Source organism: Staurois parvus, unplaced genomic scaffold (genome assembly GCF_062004578.1).
Source record: "Staurois parvus isolate SC_StPar_1 unplaced genomic scaffold, SC_StPar_1.0 ptg000014l, whole genome shotgun sequence".
Taxonomy (NCBI): Eukaryota; Metazoa; Chordata; class Amphibia; order Anura; family Ranidae; genus Staurois; species Staurois parvus.
In genome coordinates, this window is record NW_028317810.1 from 17,216,818 (window position 1) to 17,234,294 (window position 17,477).

The following is a 17,477-nucleotide window of genomic DNA, read 5'->3' on the forward strand; positions in this document are numbered from 1 at the left end:
ATCTTTACCCACCCTTATACTTTCATTGCAAGGTAATTACACTGGCTGAATTAAAACAAAAATAATTTTATGACTTTAAAGAATGTATAGTGTAAGCGAGTATGCCTGTATTTAAAGTTAATCTAGCATTTCTATATACAGTGTAAATGTTAGCAACTTCAAACGGTAAAAGGATCCGTAAAAGGTTAATAAATGAAGCAAATAGTAGGCTTTCTTTCCTCTCTCTATCTCACATCCCATTTTCTCCCTCCTCCCCTCACCCTTCACGTGTGTGACTGGTTCTGTGGTTTCCTCCCCACTGACAGGCAGCCGCCTCTTAAACCCCCGGCCCTTAGTACTCTCATCCTAATCCTGCTTCTCACACAGGCTGAGTATGGGGACAAGTCTGCACTCTCAGGCACAGAGATCATTTTATGCAACAGCTTATTCCAGTTAATGTTCTCTTTTTAAAGACTACATCCACAGAGCAAGAGATCACTTCTGTGAAGCTCTGACTTACATAGGATAGAGTTTTATATTCTGTGAATCCACCAGCATCCTGGCAGTAAAGAATAACCTATGCCACCTGGAGCATCCCTGTAGAATTCTTCTCTACTTCCATTTAATGACCCTATTTTATTTATGTTGTGCTTGATTCTGGGATTAAATTACCAAGTTATCTTTTAGCTTCCAAGAGGATATTTGTCTCCTGATTGCCAATGGTGGACAGGCAGGATCATTATCCCATGCCGGGTACGAAGAGGAGGACAGTGCTCTTGCTTGGCTGTTTCCTAGCAGTTTTGGGATGCTGTGCTGGACAACAGGTCTTCAATGCTGAGTCCAGACTAGGACCCCAGGATGCAAAGGATGGATCTGTCCTTCATAGTCGGACTAGAAGAAGGGGAACTCAGTACACTCTTCATGGGTAGGTTGATAGACTAAATGGTAGCTGACCTTTATTATATGACATATTATATGCTGTGTTTTATTAATGAGCTTCAAAATCATTATTTGCTGTATCCGTACTGTATTTTTCCAGTTTTATCTTGCAGAGCTGCCAAAACCACAAATCTCATTTTTACAGAGCTCACACTGGCTTGTTTAGTAAGGCAAGGGGCTATATACAGGGAAAGCCATCTGCAGAAACCAATCAGCAGTTGTTTCTCTACTCAGACTGCTCAAAACTGATGAAAGTGGAAATTTGATTGCACTTTGTACAGCTTAATTTTTTGCGCTTTTTTATTGAATTACCCAAAATATCTTGTCCTACTGACATTGCTACAGTACTTCTGTATTACACAATTACACCTTTAGACTTTTAATAATACTCTGAAAAATGACCAATGATGAGCAATAACCAAATAAAATTTTAGCTATTATAAAAGTAGTGTTCTAAACTGTACAGCTTCCATTTGGTTGCCACACTCTGTTTCTTCATATGGTTTTAGCTAGACCTATATAAAGTAATTTCTGATAAAACATTACTGGCTGTTTATTTTTCAGCATAGTATAAAACTTCTTCGGTATGCTGCTTTTAAAGGTTCAGGTAGCGACAGATGTGAAAATAAGCTCATGCATTGTGGCTCCATGCCTACTACTGGGTTATATAAACACTGATCTGTAAAGTGAACTTGGAAGACTAATGTTTTATTAAAATAAGTATCTCCTCTTTCACTTGGCTTGCAAGCTCTACTCCATCATAACACAGTGTATACATTTTAGAAGATTTTCCAATAATGGCAAAACATACAATATCTCCAGTGACTTTATATATGCAGCATATAATCCTTTTCTGTATACATTAAGCACTAAGCTCTTGCTATTAACTAGCTGACATAAGGAATAGCAAAACAAGGGAATGTTTTGTGATCTGGAAGCCAGACTGTTATGAATGCCGTGTGTGAGCCAAATGTAGTTGGTAACAATACCCGATCATTCTGGGTAGAATTTAAAGTGCTGTGGTATCTTGTGCTGAGCCTTCACACATGGGTCAATTACACAAAAGATAATTGCCTTTACCGGAAACGTTGTCCAAAGTATATAAAGTCTAGCTATAACATAAACATATGGTATGCATAGCCATAACTTCATTCATTTCTTTGCTCACTACAAGACAAAGGGCAAAAAACACGCACTGCAGGTTAGTATATGTTATCAATATTCATTAATACTCTAACCATTTTTTTTGTTTTAGATACAGTGAACAAGAGTTACATTTTTGTGCTTTTTCTAATTGTTTGTGACCCCATTAAGGAGACTTTCCCCTACTTCTGGACACTGTAACACCTATACAAAAATTAGGGGGTGAGTTGTACAGAAAAAGGAAGGCACAAACAGCAATAAAAATATAGTCAGGCATCCTAAAGCTGGCCATAGGAGATTCAAGTCTTTTTGATCAGCCAGCAGGCTGACAAAAAAATGCTGACAAGATATTGCTATATAATCAAGGTGAATGGGGGAATCTTCCCCTCTGCACTTTTGTATTCTAACAGCAGGGCTCCTCTGGTGTCAGAATACACTGATCCATTCTGCAGCTGATTGGCTGTAGCACTGATTGGATGAAAATTTACCAATAGTTCTGTTTGAGAGGAATCAACCTCCTTTCAAGCAGGAATGGCCATAACTGGATCGAAATTCAGCCGGTTCCTGCTGAACCGGTTGATTTTTCAATCCATCAATGGCTAGAGTAGCCCTTTTGCACTTAAAGTGGAACTAAAAGCAAAACTTTTGTTTGGATAAAGTAAGGGAGGGGTTATAGCCCATCTGCTTTTTGCTTAAGCTGTATCCCATTGAGGGATTCTTCACTTGCTGTCCCATAGCCAAAACAGGAAGTGAGAGGAAATCTTTCCAAAGTAAAGGAATCCTTGGTTGGTCATCACCAGGGTGACCAGACCTATTGTCCTCAATGGAAGATTTCCACTTTATTTGTGTTCTGATGACAACCCAAAATTTGAGTTTTTTTTACACTTTCACTCCCACCAGAGGGTTTCCATCCCTCTCCACACTAGTCAAAACAAAAAAATTGCCATTAGTTATATTTTAAAATGTGATTTTGTCTGAGTATTTTTCCTGTTGGAGAGATTTCCTGTTGCTTCCTGCTTTGAGTGTAAGTAAGGTTCAAGTCTCCCCAACAGGAACACAGATGACAAAAAAATGGAGGCTCTAACCATTTCCCACTCTTTGCAAAACTAAATTAAAAGTTTTGGATGGAGTTTAAAGATGGGATGCAAGCAAACTCTAGCTGGCCCAGAAGAAAAATGGACAATGCCATTTTCTTTTTTATAAACTAATACAATACATGCATTATAGCAAAGTTCTTTTTTTCTAATATGTATGATAGAGATTTTTCCACTGGGGCAGAAAGTGATAAGTACTTCTGAACAATTAAAACTAGCCCCCAGGGACATGGGCCTGCTGGCAGTGCCTTGCTGCTGTTGTAAAGATATTTTCCTAAGCATGGCTTACATCCCGTCCAGTAATTCAATAAAGGAATTTTAGAAACTGACACTTGTACGTGTCTCTCAGTCTAGTGACAAATTTCATAGAATAAAATGTTATGCAGCAGGTTATATTTAATGTTGCCGTTTTCAATTTCTGTAAAGAATTGTGATATATTTACACTATTGGGAGAGTAACTATTTGAAGTTGATTGATACTCTTAAGTGAGTCACGTGGACTTTTCCTCCTCACTGTACTGAAAAGCTTTGCTTTTCTTTTTGTTATCAGAACTTTCATCAATTGGCCTTAATGCCATGGTGCCATATAACTTTCATTGCTGCATGTGCTATTGAAGATAATGTATACAGTGTGTAAGTGGGGCTAAATTAGCCCTAGTTTCTGTAAAGTAAACTTTTATAGCTGTGTTTAGACGTAAGAGTCATTTATTACATTCATTATCTGAACTTCAGGGGTTTTTTTGCATCCTCTAATTATTATTTTAGAACTCTGGGCTATTTCTTTGCCTCAAGTCATCTAATGTGCAAGGGCTATTTGTGTTTTATGAATGAACTTAACTAGGCCATTGCTTATTTTGGAAGTCTTGCAAAATTTCTACTAGCTATGTAAACACAGCTCTGGGCAGCAAGAGCAGAAGGAGTACCAAAGACTTTTCTTGATTTTGTATTTGTAGTTTTATGACAACAGCTTCGCATTTGTTACCTCCAATGATGACCTGAATTTGTGTTTATTTTTAGCAGTAGTGGGTTCAGTTACCTGTTCACAGAAGCAATGTGAGCTAACATACATTAGCACTACTTCTAATTTATCAGAACATACAGATAATCTTTAATTAGAAAGTACAGTATGCAAGTGACAGAACGTACATGGAAAATGTAGTGTCTCCATGGTCATTTAGGAAAGTAAGCAAATTCAGGTAATGCAGCTTATATGTAGTTTTTTTCATACTATCAAGAGCATTTGTGAATCAATTGATTTTTAGCTGAAGTTTACAGTTATATTTGGGGCCATTTTAATTAAAAAAAAAGCAGTAAAGGCATTTGCCTTAGGAAGCCTAGGACGGATAGCACATAAAGTGTTTTTCAGTCACTAGAATTGGATTTTGTGACTATGCAACATCTCAGCCTCCTGGTATTGTAGTAGGCCAAAAAACCCAACTGAACAGCATATGACCTCTTGTTATACGTTTGTCATGGGTAGCAGAGGTATGCTAGCTGTATTTATGGGTTTTAGCATCTTCTAACTTGCGTACATTCATCCTGCTCATACATGGTTCAAATCTCATTCGGTTCCTGCTGAACCAGCCGATTTTCAAACCATCTATGGCTGGCTTAAGACAAATGCACTTGATGATAAGAGTAGATGTCTAGGGCATAGCACGAACAAAGACGTGAAAAGGTGGTGACACCTAGGATAGCATGTGCAATATCAGGTGTGCGGATCTAAGGATTAGAAACACCTGGTCTTAAAGAGGGCTACTGAAGGTACAGATGGACAGCTCTCAGTATGAGACCCAGCTTAGCCCTTGCAATACCGCAGACATACAGTAACAGACGAAGAGAGCAGACAGACAGGATCCAATGGAGTGGTAACCAAGAGCAACAGTCAGAGCCAATACTGACAAATAAAATCAGAAGCCAAAACCAATACAGTCACGTTAAGATATAGAAAACAGAAGGGCCAGCCCAAATACAGCAACAAACAAAGGTTGAAGTGCTAGAAGCAGATACAACAGCACTAGCTGGTGAAAGTAGAGTCCTTAAAGAGACCCTATAACCCTATCATACAAACAATTGCAGGTAAAAGCACGGAAAAAAATTGTTTTTTTTCATGTTTAAGTGCAGTTCTTTTCCTTTCCATAAATTATGTTGTATTCACTTGCAATGTGCCTTTGATCTTGCAAGATAATTTGACTAGTCACTTCCCTAGCACAGCTTTCCCCCTTCATTGAACATCATTGCCCTTTCCTCTTCTGGGTGTGTCTAATTACTCTCATTGCATGCCTGGGTAATCCATCCCTCCCTCACCTTCCTACATATCCAAGCTACCGGTGCAGGAGTGTAACACAATACTAAAGGCTGTCACTTGGGTGACAGCTCTGAGTCTGCTGGGGATGCTTGCAGCCACTATCAAGATGCTAGCTCTCAGCTGCATTCTCAAAGCTTTTGGATGTCTACACAATGGAAGCTCCTACATCTAAACAACCTGCATAGATATATTAAATGCATGTACAATCCTAAAGGAATATCTTTGTTGAAATAAATTATCTGGTGACAGGGTCTCTTTAACCAGTTTCCGCCCGGCCTATAGCCAGATGGCGGCTGGGAAAACAGCTCATCCCTCCGGGTGGACACCATATGGCATCTGTTCGGGCATGCGCAGTGCGCCTGCCCGCAGAGCCGCTCTGTGGCGCAATCTGTCACCAGCCGTGTACCTCGGACATGGCCGATGACAGATCTGTGTACCGCCCGGTTGCCAGTACCATGTGACCTGCTGTGACCAATCACAGCAGGTCACATGACAGTTGTATACAATGGATGGCTTCCTTTCATGCCATCCATTGTATACAAGTGTGTCTAGCTATGAATGGTCACAGCGATCACATGCACAAGCTGGGCCAATCACAGCTCATTCTGTGTCATGTGATTAGCCAAATCACAGCTAAGCACAAAAAAAAACCCCTGAATGAATTGATGTCATTCAGGTAAATGCTTGCTTATAGCAAAGTAATTCTTTGCTATAAGCAAATTGTGTAAAAAAAAAAAAATATTGATCACTTTTACTTAGTGAAATATGAAAAGAAAATCTTAAAAAAAGAGAAAAAAATGTAATAAAAAATTAAAACTAATGAAAAAAAAAAAATAAAACAAAATTATCAAGTTTTTTTTTTGTATTGTCACCAGTGAGTGTCCCTGATCACCGCCATGCCAGTTATATGATGATGCTGTACTGCACTGGTGACAGTATGTAAAAATAAAATAGGGAAAATTATTTATTAAATTTTTTCATTTTCCAAAAAATTATGACAAAAATAATTACAACTTCAAAAAACTCACCATGCCTCTTATGAAATACGTCGGACTGTCTACTTTGCAAAAAGTGGTCATTTGGGGGATATCTGTACTATTCTCACATTCTTGGACCTCACGAATTTAGATTGGCCATCAGTACTTTAGGATTGATCAATTTTCAGATATATACCATAATTTGTGAACTCTATCATTTTCCTACAAACTAAATAATACATCCTAATTTGGGTTATTTTTACCAAAGAAATGTAGTAGAATACATCTTGGCCTAAATTTATGAAGAAGAATTATTTATTTGCTAACTTTAATAACAGAAACAAAGAAAAACGTGTTTTATTTTCAAAATTTTCGGTCTTTTTTTGTTAATTTTGCAAAAAATAAAAACCCCAGTGTTGAATAAATACCCCCAAAAGAAAGCTCTAGTTGTGTGAAGAAAATGATACAATTTTAGTTTGGGTACAGTGTTGTATGACCGCGCAATTGTCATTCAAAGTGTGAGAGCGCTGAAACCTGAAAAATGGCCTGGGCAGGAAGGGGGTAAAAGTGCCCTGTATGGAAGAGGTTAATTATCCACAAGCACAGACCAGATGAGATACAGGTGTAAGAGTGGCCACCAGGACAAACTAAAAGGGTGTTTCTGGGGACACAGACAGCCATAAAAAAAACCTGACGGGTTCAATTCCTTTAGCCCTTCATCCAAAAAAAGGCATCAGATAAACTTTAAGCCACACAGTTTTATATTTCTCTTGGGGACTCTGTGAGATCACTGTTCTTGAGTTCCTGGGTCTCCATACCTGCAGAAACCATTATGAGGGGGTCCCTCTATGCCTGTTGTATTTTTTAGTTAGCATGGAGATAGCAACTGCTGGAGCTGGCACAAACAAAAACCAGCAGGAAAACCCAAAACTTCAAGATATACAATAACAGAGTTAAGAAGTATGGCAGGCAACTTTCACTGTTGGAGTACTCTAGACAAAACCAAAGGAAGCCAGGTTCTATATGTAACTAAAAACTCTTGGACACTTTGATGGACTGGTCCATTACAAAGATAGGATTGCTAACTAATTTATTTTTAATAATGTGAGTAAGAGAAGAAGAAAGACATCAGAATGTTAGTATATAAAAGTGCATTCTGCTCCAAAATCATTGGAGGAATTTTTTTTTCCTTTTACTTGCTAGTGGCTTCAGGTCCTGAAAAGATGAAAGGCTTTGTGCTAATTCATCTGTAGTATGTAAACCAAAGCTCTCCCATCTAAGGCTCCATGTACACGGTGCGTTTGAAGAACTCTTCTGAATGCTGGAAATTGACAGCAGGAAAACGCAGGTTAAAAAACATCAGTTTTGCCGTGTTTGTATACCGCGTTTATGGGCGTTTAACCGCGTTTATGAGCGTTTGCGTTCAGAAGCGTTTTTTAAAGATAAGCACAGGAGAACCTCCCAAATGCCCAGAATGCACTGGAAAATGGTAAATTATTAACTATTTGAGAGAAATAGAGAGAATAGAAGCAGAGAGAGCAGTATTTGTTGAGATTAGCTGTCTTTTTTTATTTTTGTGGTGTTTGGATGTGTCCAGTTAATTTCTGTGCAGACATTATTGCAGCAGTATCTAACATATTTTCTTTTATGCAAAACCTCAAAGTATGGTGTACCAGGTGCATTTGAGTACCGGGAAAACGCTTTGCATGCATTTTTCATGATGAAATAAGGCTCTGGACAGCATCTGGAAATCTAAGAGTTAAAAAAATGTTCCGAATGCAAACGCTTATAAACGCTATTAGCCGCGTTTACAAGCAGTTTTGGCATTTGAAAAGCTGATAAAATCTACTCCTGAACGCAAGTTAGGTGCGTTCAAAAAAGCGACTGTATACTCAACTGTACATGGACACATAGGAAAACATTAGGGAGAGTTCAGGGGCTGCTGAAAAAAACACAGAAAAGCTCCTAAACGTGAGTTTATCAGCTGCAGTGTACATGGAGCTTTACAGTTCTTGGGACCACTCTCATAACAGTTCATGCTGCTACTTTTGTGTATGAAGGTTTTCGTTAGCAAGAGTAGGATATCATTCCATGGCATAGTGTTGCTTTAGAGACACAATACCTTATTTTAATTTATTCAGCATATTAATGTGGTGAACTTTTACAGGAACTATAGCGTGAAAGATCAACATTGGAACTGCAGGATAAGCTATAGTTCCTAATTGTCTCTGATTTGGAGGGACCAAATCCCTCTGTCATTCCTTCCTTCTCAGGTGTTTTTCTTTTTTTCTGGCCACTAAAAAAAAATAGTCGCATTATATTGAACTTGTTCTGTCATGTTAAAGATGTTTGGTAGGAACTTAAGAAGTGGCTTTGAGAAGCTTTGAAATAACTTCAACATTACAGAAAAAGTCCACTTAAATGTGACTACTACTAGCTAAATCTTTATCTAACCTCTACACTATGGCATTAGTTACGGGGCTTTTTTCAGCTGGAATTTGGCGGAACTGAGTTCCACCACCTCTGACTCAAGCCCTCTGCTCCCTGCTCCTGCGCTGTCATGAAACACTGTACCCAAACTATATTTTAATCATTTTGTTCGCACAACTAGAGCTTTCTTTTGGTGGCATTTAATCACTTGTGGGGTTTTTTTTTCTTTGTTAAATTAACAAAAAAATACCCCAAATTTTTTAAAAAACACTTGTTTCTGTTATAAAAGTTTGCAAATAAATAATTGTTCTTCATAAATTTAGTCCTAGATGTATTCTGCTACATTTCTTTGGTGAAAATAACCTATATCATTATTTAGTCTATAGGAAAGTTATAGAGTTCACCAACTATGGGATATATCTGAAAATTGATCAATCCTGAAGTACTGACAGCCAATCTAATTTCTTGAGGCCCAAAAATGTCAGAACAGTACAGATATCCCCCAAATGACCCCTTTTTGCAAAGTAGATAGTCCGACGTATTTCATAAGAGGCATGGTGAGTTTTTTGAAGTTGTAATTTTTTTTTCATATTTTTTTTTGAAAATTAAGAAATGTAAAAATTTATTTTCACTATTTTTTTTTACATACTGTCACGCAGTACAGCGTCATCATATAACTGGTGTGGCGCTGATCAGGGACACTGACTGGTAACAGTACGCAAAAAAAAAATTGATCATTCTTTTTTCAATTTTTTCAATTTTATTATTATTTTTTTTTTTATTAAATATTTCTCTTCTTTTAAGATTTTATTTTCATATTACAGTATGACCAAAGTAGTATAATGTTACCATAGTAACATTGTACTACTTTGGGGAAGTGATCAGTATTTTTTTTTTACACAATTTAATTGCTTATTACAAAGAATTTCTTTGCTACAAAGCAAGCATTTAACTGAATTAAATTGATTCCTTCAGGTTTTTTTGTTGGCCACGGCTAATCACATGACACAGATGGGCTGTGATTGGCCCAGCCTGTGCATGTGATCACTGTGACCATTCACAGCTAGACACACTTGTATACAATGGATGGCATGAAAGGAAGCCATCCATTGTTTACAACTGCCATGTGACCTGCTGTGATTGGTCACAGCAGGTCACATGTTACTGGCAATGAGCTGGTATACAGATCTGTCATCGGCTGTTTCCGAGGTACACAGCCGGTGACAAATCTCGCCACAGCGCTGCCCTGCGGGCACAAGGTACGATCCGAGAAGGATATCAAATGGCGCCCCGGAGTGAGCAGCACGGTGATCAGTGGTGTGCTGTGTCCCTCAGACACAGCGGATCACTGATCCACAGAAAGAGCCGAAGATGTCGGCTCGGTCATGTGATCAGCTGTGTCCAATCACAGCTGATCACATGTAAACAGGGAAATGCCGGTTATCAGCATTTCTCTCCCCAAGAGCTGTCACACTGACAGCTCGTGAGGAGAGGAGAGCCGGTAATCGGCATTCCTCAGAGGGGACATGTACACTGATCATCAAAGCACTGATGATCAGTGTGCGCTGATGATCTGTGTAGCCCCAGCAGTGCCACCTGTCAGTGTTCACCAGTGCCAGCTCTCAGTTCTCATACATGCCACCTGCCAGTGCCCATCAGTGCCACATTTCAGTGCCCATCAGTGCCACATCAATGCCACATATCAGTGCCCATCTGTGCTGCCTTTCAGTGCCACCCATCAGTGCCAGTCAGTGCCACCTATCAATGCTAGTCAGTGCCACCTATCAGTGCCACCTATCAATGCCATTCAGTGCCACCTATCAGTGCTGCCAATCAGTGCCGCCTATCAGTGTGCATCAGTGCCACCTATCAGTGTCTGTCAGTGGTGCCTATCAGTGCCGCCTAACAGTGCCACCTAACAGTGCCAGTCAGTGCCACCTATCAGTGCCATATATAAGTGCTGCCTTTCAGTGCCCATCAGTGATGCCTGTCAATGCCCATCAGTGCCACCTACCAGTGCCTCCTCATCAGTGCCACCTATCAGTGTCCATCAGTGCAGCCTATCAGTGCCTATCACTGCAGCTTCATTAGCGCACATCAGTGAAGGAGAAAAATCACTTATTTGCAAAATTTTATAACAAAAACTAAGAAAAAACTTTTTTTTAAAAAATTTTCAGTGGTTTTTGGTTTGTTTGAGAAAAAAGAAAAAACCCAGAGGTGATTAAATACCACCAAAGTAAAGCTCTATCTGTCACAAAAAAATTATAAAAATTTCATATGGGTACAGTGTTGCATGATTGTGCAATTGTCATTTAAAGTGCAACAGCGCTGAAAGCTGGAAATTGGCCTGGGAAGGAAGGGGGTATAAGTACCCTGTAGGCTAGTGGTTAATCAATAATTGTTTGTGAAATAATTTTTGGTGGTAAGGGTAATGGGGATAGTGTCAGGCTGTATCCTTTGCCTACATAAGCTGTGCTAAAAGGTGTAATCTCAGAAAGTTGGGAGATTAGGTTAAGCAAAACAGCACTTGATTCTACATGCACTGTTATATATACCTTTTGCAGTGAATTTTGCCTCCCTGACATTTCATAACCTATTTTGTCAATTCAGAAGCAGATGATCTGAATTTTGATCTATGTATGGCCACTGTGGTTAAACAGAAATCGATCTTATGATCTAATGAAGTACCCCTTTGGAAAACTTCCACTCGATCAGCACTGCAGGCTATATACACTGCAGTGCTGATCAGTGTATTTTGATGGCAGGGAAGTCTTCCCACTGTCAGAATACAAAGACACAGCAGGAAAGATTCCCCCATCCACATCAAATTAAGTCAGTTTTTTTCATTCAACCCGCTGTCTGAACAAAACAAATCCTTACTAATCTATGACCAGCTTTAAGACCAATTTATGCTATGAGTTCAAGACATACTGCGTTAAGGCAGCCCATTCATTTTGAATGGACTGCCAGTGCACCTTAGCCCACATGTCTCACAAAATATGAGGGCCATTCTTTGAATTTGCAGGGCAGACATCAGTGAAGCATTTCATTTATTCAAGTAATGGTATATCTAGTAGTAGTTAGTCACATTAAGCAGGACTTGTTCTATAATGTTGAAGATGTTTCAAAACTTCTCCAAGCAACTTCTTCAGTTCCATTGAGTGTCAGGAAGATTCACTAGCATTGATATTCACACAAGTTGCACAGACACAATCCAATCAGAATGGGATGTGCAGATGTTGATTGACCAAGAACAAGATGGGATGAGACAAAGTTATGGAATCACTCTGTTTTAGCTACATAATCTCATCCTTGGTGTTAAGAAGTGTGGGTAAGTGTTCATTGCTCAATGACTGAAGGTGTGAACCCTAACCCCTCCTATTTTGAACCATTCATTTGCTGAGTGGTTGTTTTTCCTCCCCATTGTACAAGTCTTTGTATTCTTCACTGCACTGCACTGCATCTAAAGTGATTTTGTTTGTGTTTAGATGTTGGATCTTTTGTATATATAAGCTTCTTTCTGAGTGTATTTCCAGGTGTAAAGGACATAGGGATGCAGATATTTAATTCTGACAGTCATGATAACTTCTGTGCCCAGAATAGTAACACTTTGCTAGAAAGTTTTAAAAGACAATTAAAAAAAATAAATATAAAATAATTATATATATATATATATATATACACAGTTGTGTTCAAAATAATAGCAGTCAGACATCACTAACCTGATCAATCACTGTTTTTGGTAGAAATGATATTTCTACATGGCAAATAATTTACTAGCAGGTGTAATAGAGTAATAGAAATCCAACAGTCATGACATGCATGCTGCTGATTCTGTGTAATTGAATCACTAATTGAAAAGGGGCATGTTCAAAATAATAGCAGTGTGGAGTTCTCTTAGAGAGGTCATTCATTCTTTGAAAAACAGGTGGCAATTATTGCCCTTATTTAAGGAAGGAAGGCAGCAAATGGTTTACATGCTGGTTACAGTGCATTTCTCTCTGAAATTCTGAGGAAAATGGGTCGTTCCAGACATTGTTCAGAAGAACAGCGTACCTTGATTAAAAAGTTGATTGGAGAGGGGAAAACATATAAAGAAGTGCAGAAAATGATAGGCTGCTCAGCTAAAATGATCGCAAATGCTTTAAAATGGCAACCAAAACCTGAAAGACGTGGAAGAAAGTGAAAAACTACCATTCGAATGGATAGAAGAATAGCCAAAATGGTAAGGACTCAACCAACAATCAGCTCCAGGAAGATCAAAGAAGGTCTAAAGTTACCTGTGAGTATTGTTACAATTAGAAGACGCCTATGTGAAGCCAAGCTATCTGCAAGAAGCCCCCGCAAAGTCCCACTGTTGAAAAAAAGACGCGCTGAAGAGGTTACAATTTGCTAAAGAGCACATTGACTGGCCTAAAGAGAAATGGCGCAACATTTTGTGGACTGATGAAAGTAAGATTGTTCTTTTTGGGTCTAGTGGCCGGAGACAGTTTGTCAGATGACCCCAAACACTGAATTCAAGCCACAGTACACTGTGAAGACAGTGAAGCATGGTTGCGCAAGCATCATGATATGGGGATGTTTCTCATACTACGGTGTTGGGCCTATTTATCGCATACCAGGGATCATGGATCAGTTTGAATACATCAGAATACTTGAAGAGGTCATGCTGCCTTATGCTGAAGAGGAAATGCCATTGAAATGGGTGTTCCAACAAGACAAAGACCCCAAACACACCAGTAAACGCGCAACATCTTGGTTCCAGACCAACAAGATTGACGTTATGGAGTGGCCAGCCCAATCCCCGGATCTTAATCCAATAGAAAACTTGTGGGGTGACATCAAAAATGCAGTTTCTGAGGCAAAACCAAGAAATAGAGAAGAACTGTGGAATGTAGTCCAATCATCCTGGGCTGGAATACCTGTTCACAGGTGCCAGAAGTTGGTTGACTCCATGCAACACAGATGTACAGCAGTTGTCAGAAACAGTGCTTATACAACTAAATATTCATTAAGTGATTCAAAGGAAAGCAAAATCTTCAAACATTTTTCAGTTTATATAGTGAATGTTTGAGTTTGTAAAGAAGAATACAAACACTGCTATTTTTTTGAACAGTCTAATATTCACTTTTCTTCAATTTTTTTAGAGGAACAAAACAAATTTGATATATTTTTCTTCATGTTTTGATTTGGAATAGAATGTGTACTGTTCCCAATGCATTTGTGTGTATGGAAATAAAAGCTATTAGAAGGATTTTGAGCTTTATTCACTTTTTTTCAACACACTGCTATTATTTTGAACACAACTGTATATATATATATATATATATATATATATATATATATATATATTGATGTTTAGCAAAATTCATAGCTATGACAGACTCAGCAGGGAGGTAGTCAAATTTTAGCATGTGTACAACACATGCAACACTAACAGATTTTTACATATCCCTTTGTTGCTTTCATACTGCCTACTGGCTGCCTCACTAGAGAAAGATTCTGAACATGATCGGGGAAGTCTACCCTGAGGGCTTGTGCAGAAAGCTGTACCACTACTTCAGCAATGAAGAGAATATTTTTAAACTTTTGATCTCCATCCAGGGAGGAACAACTATTAATACTTTTTTAATGATGTTCTCCATCTATCTGTCAGTGATCTGCACTGTTCTCTGCCACTTGTTCCATTGCTCCCTTTGCACCCTTCCATCATCAGTCTCTCTTTCCATTGCCCTTCTCCCACATTGGCTCCAGCCTGTGCATTATTTTGTATTATCTGTAGTTCCCATCTTACCCATAATAATTTGTTTTCCACCCCTACAATCTGCACCCTGTGCTGTACATTCTATGTTCCCCTCTACTCCAATTCTCCCACACTCCTGCACACACCCTACCACACCTACACACTGTGCTGTAACTTTTACACTGGCTTTATCACAATTCCAATAACAGCTCTAAATATGAAATCTAAATAAAGCTGTACTTAACATTCAGTGACCACCACCAAACACCCACATGCTGGAGGACTGACTGACTCCTTATGATCACTTAAAGGTTGGTCATATAGATCTCATATAAGATGCCCTAACCCACTTCTTAGCCTTGCATACCAACACTCTTTTTCCACCATCAATCTCCTCTTTTTCACCTGTTGATGGATTATTTCCAGGACTCTTCTTGTGTCCTCCTGTGTGTATGTGGTCATAAAAGGTTGGTGAACTACCCTGAGTGTGGAAGTTTGGCAGTCGTCAATTAAGATGGAGTTTGGCTTAAGTTAGATTTTAAGTATTTTATGTAACCCTACTGCATCTAGACAATGTGCTCCTAGATATTTTATATCACCTCTGCTTCAATGTGTACACTGTGTTTTGCTTTCTATACTCCACACCTCTTTGCTTGCTGTTCTGTACTCCACAACAAACCAGTGTACTCCAGTCTGTACATTGTGTTCTAGAATTTCATCCGGAACCACCCTATACACTCTGATTTGCAGTGTGTTCACCACACATCTCTACCAAATACATTATGCTTTACACTATATCCACTTGCTGACCACCTCCCATAGGAGCACAGCAGCTCTCCATGCCGGATCACATATCTAGTACAGTGGGGATCGAAAGTTTGGGCACCCCAGCTAAAAATTTGTATTAATGTGCATAAAGAAGCCAAGGAAAGATGGAAAAATCTCCAAAAGGCATCAAATTACAGATTAGACATTCTTATAATATGTCAATAAAAGTTAGATTTTATTTCCATCATTTACACTTTCAAAATAACAGAAAACAAAAAAATGGCGTCTGCAAAAGTTTGGGCACCCTGCAGAATTTATAGCATGCACTGCCCCCTTTGCAAAGCTGAGACCTGCCAGTGTCATGGATTGTTCTCAATCATCGTCTGGGCAGACCAGGTGATGTCAATCTCAAAGGTTTTAAATGCCCAGACTCATCTGACCTTGCCCCAACAATCAGCACCATGGGTTCTTCTAAGCAGTTGTCTAGAAAACTGAAACTGAAAATAGTTGACGCTCACAAAGCTGGAGAAGGCTATAAGAAGATAGCAAAGCGTTTTCAGATGTCAATATCCTCTGTTCGGAATGTAATTAAGAAATGGCAGTCATCAGGAACAGTGGAAGTTAAAGCAAGATCTGGAAGACCAAGAAAAATATCAGATAGAACAGCTCGCAGGATTGTGAGAAAAACAATTCAAAACCCACGTTTGACTGCACGATCCCTCCAGAAAGATCTGGCAGACACTGGAGTTGTGGTACACTATTCCACTATAAAGAGATACTTTTACAAATATGGTCTTCATGGAAGAGTCATCAGAAGAAAACCTCTTCTACGTCCTCACCACAAAATCATTGTTTGAACTTTGCAAATGAACATATAGACAAGCCTGATGCATTTTGGAAACAAGTTCTGTGGACCGATGAGGTTAAAATTGAACTTTTTGGCCGGAATGAGCAAAGGTACGTTTGGAGAAGAAGGGGCACAGAATTTAATGAAAAGAACCTCTATCCAACTGTTAAGCATGGGGTTGGATCAATCATGCTTTGGGGTTGTGTTGCAGCCCATGGCACAGGGAACATCTCACGAGTAGAAGGAAAAATGGATTCAATAAAATTTCAGCAAATTTTGGATGGTAACTTGATGCCATCTGTGAAAAAGCTGAAGTTAAAGAGAGGATGGCTTCTACAAATGGATAATGATCCTAAACACACCTCGAAATCCACGGGGGATTACATCAAGAGGCGTAAACCGAAGGTTTTGCCATGGCCTTCACAATCTCCTGACCTCAACATAATTGAAAATCTATGGATAGACCTTAAAAGAGCAGTGCGTGACAGACAGCCCAGAAATCTCAAAGAACTGGAAGACTTTTGTAAGGAAGAATGGGCAAAGATACCTCAAACAAGAATTGAAAGACTCTTGGCTGGCTACAAAAAGCGTTGCCAAGCTGTGATACTTGCCAAAGGGGCAGTATAAGATATTAACTCTGCAGGGTGCCCAAACTTTTGCAGATGCCATTTTTTTGTTTTCTGTTATTTTGAAAGTGTAAATGATGGAAATAAAATCTAACTTTTGTTGACATATTATAAGAATGTCTAATCTGTAATTTGATGCCTTTTGGAGATTTTTCCATCTTTCCTTGGCTTCTTTATGCACATTAATACAAATTTTTAGCTGGGGTGCCCAAATTTTCGATCCCCACTGTAAACGATGTGGCACTTCCAGGTAGAGCACATGCATGTGTGCCGCTAGTGTGCTAGCTGTGAGTAGTCACAGCACAAGACAATCAGTGGGTACCAGCCAGTGATTGACCGCCAACACCCACTGATCGGCAAGGATGAAGACAGGGCAGAGCTCTGTCAATGTAAACAATACAGATCTATGTCCTGTCAGTGGGGATGTGCCGGGTTTGTTTCCCTGCAAAGCAGATAATAAAAACTGGCACATCCCTTAGTGAAAGCACTTCACAGTACACACATAAACACTGGTTAGGTGCACATTTAACCCTTTGATGGCCCTAGATGTTTAACCCCCTTCCCAGCCAGTGTCATTAGTACAGTGAAAGTGTATATTTTTAGCACTGATCACTGTATTAGTG

At 39.1% G+C, this 17,477-nt stretch overlaps 1 protein-coding gene across 2 annotated transcripts in view; it reads left to right on the forward strand.

Moving 5' to 3' along the window:
- The first annotated feature begins 343 nt into the window (after positions 1 to 343).
- Positions 344 to 17,477, forward strand: part of FBN2 (fibrillin 2) — a 289,154-nt gene continuing 272,020 nt past the window's right edge. For both annotated transcript variants that reach the window (XM_089677738.1, XM_089677742.1), the window contains exon 1: positions 344 to 904. In XM_089677738.1, coding sequence (XP_089533864.1) covers positions 699 to 904 — 206 coding nt within the window. In that variant the 5' untranslated portion in view covers positions 344 to 698. The remainder of the gene's footprint in view (positions 905 to 17,477) is intronic.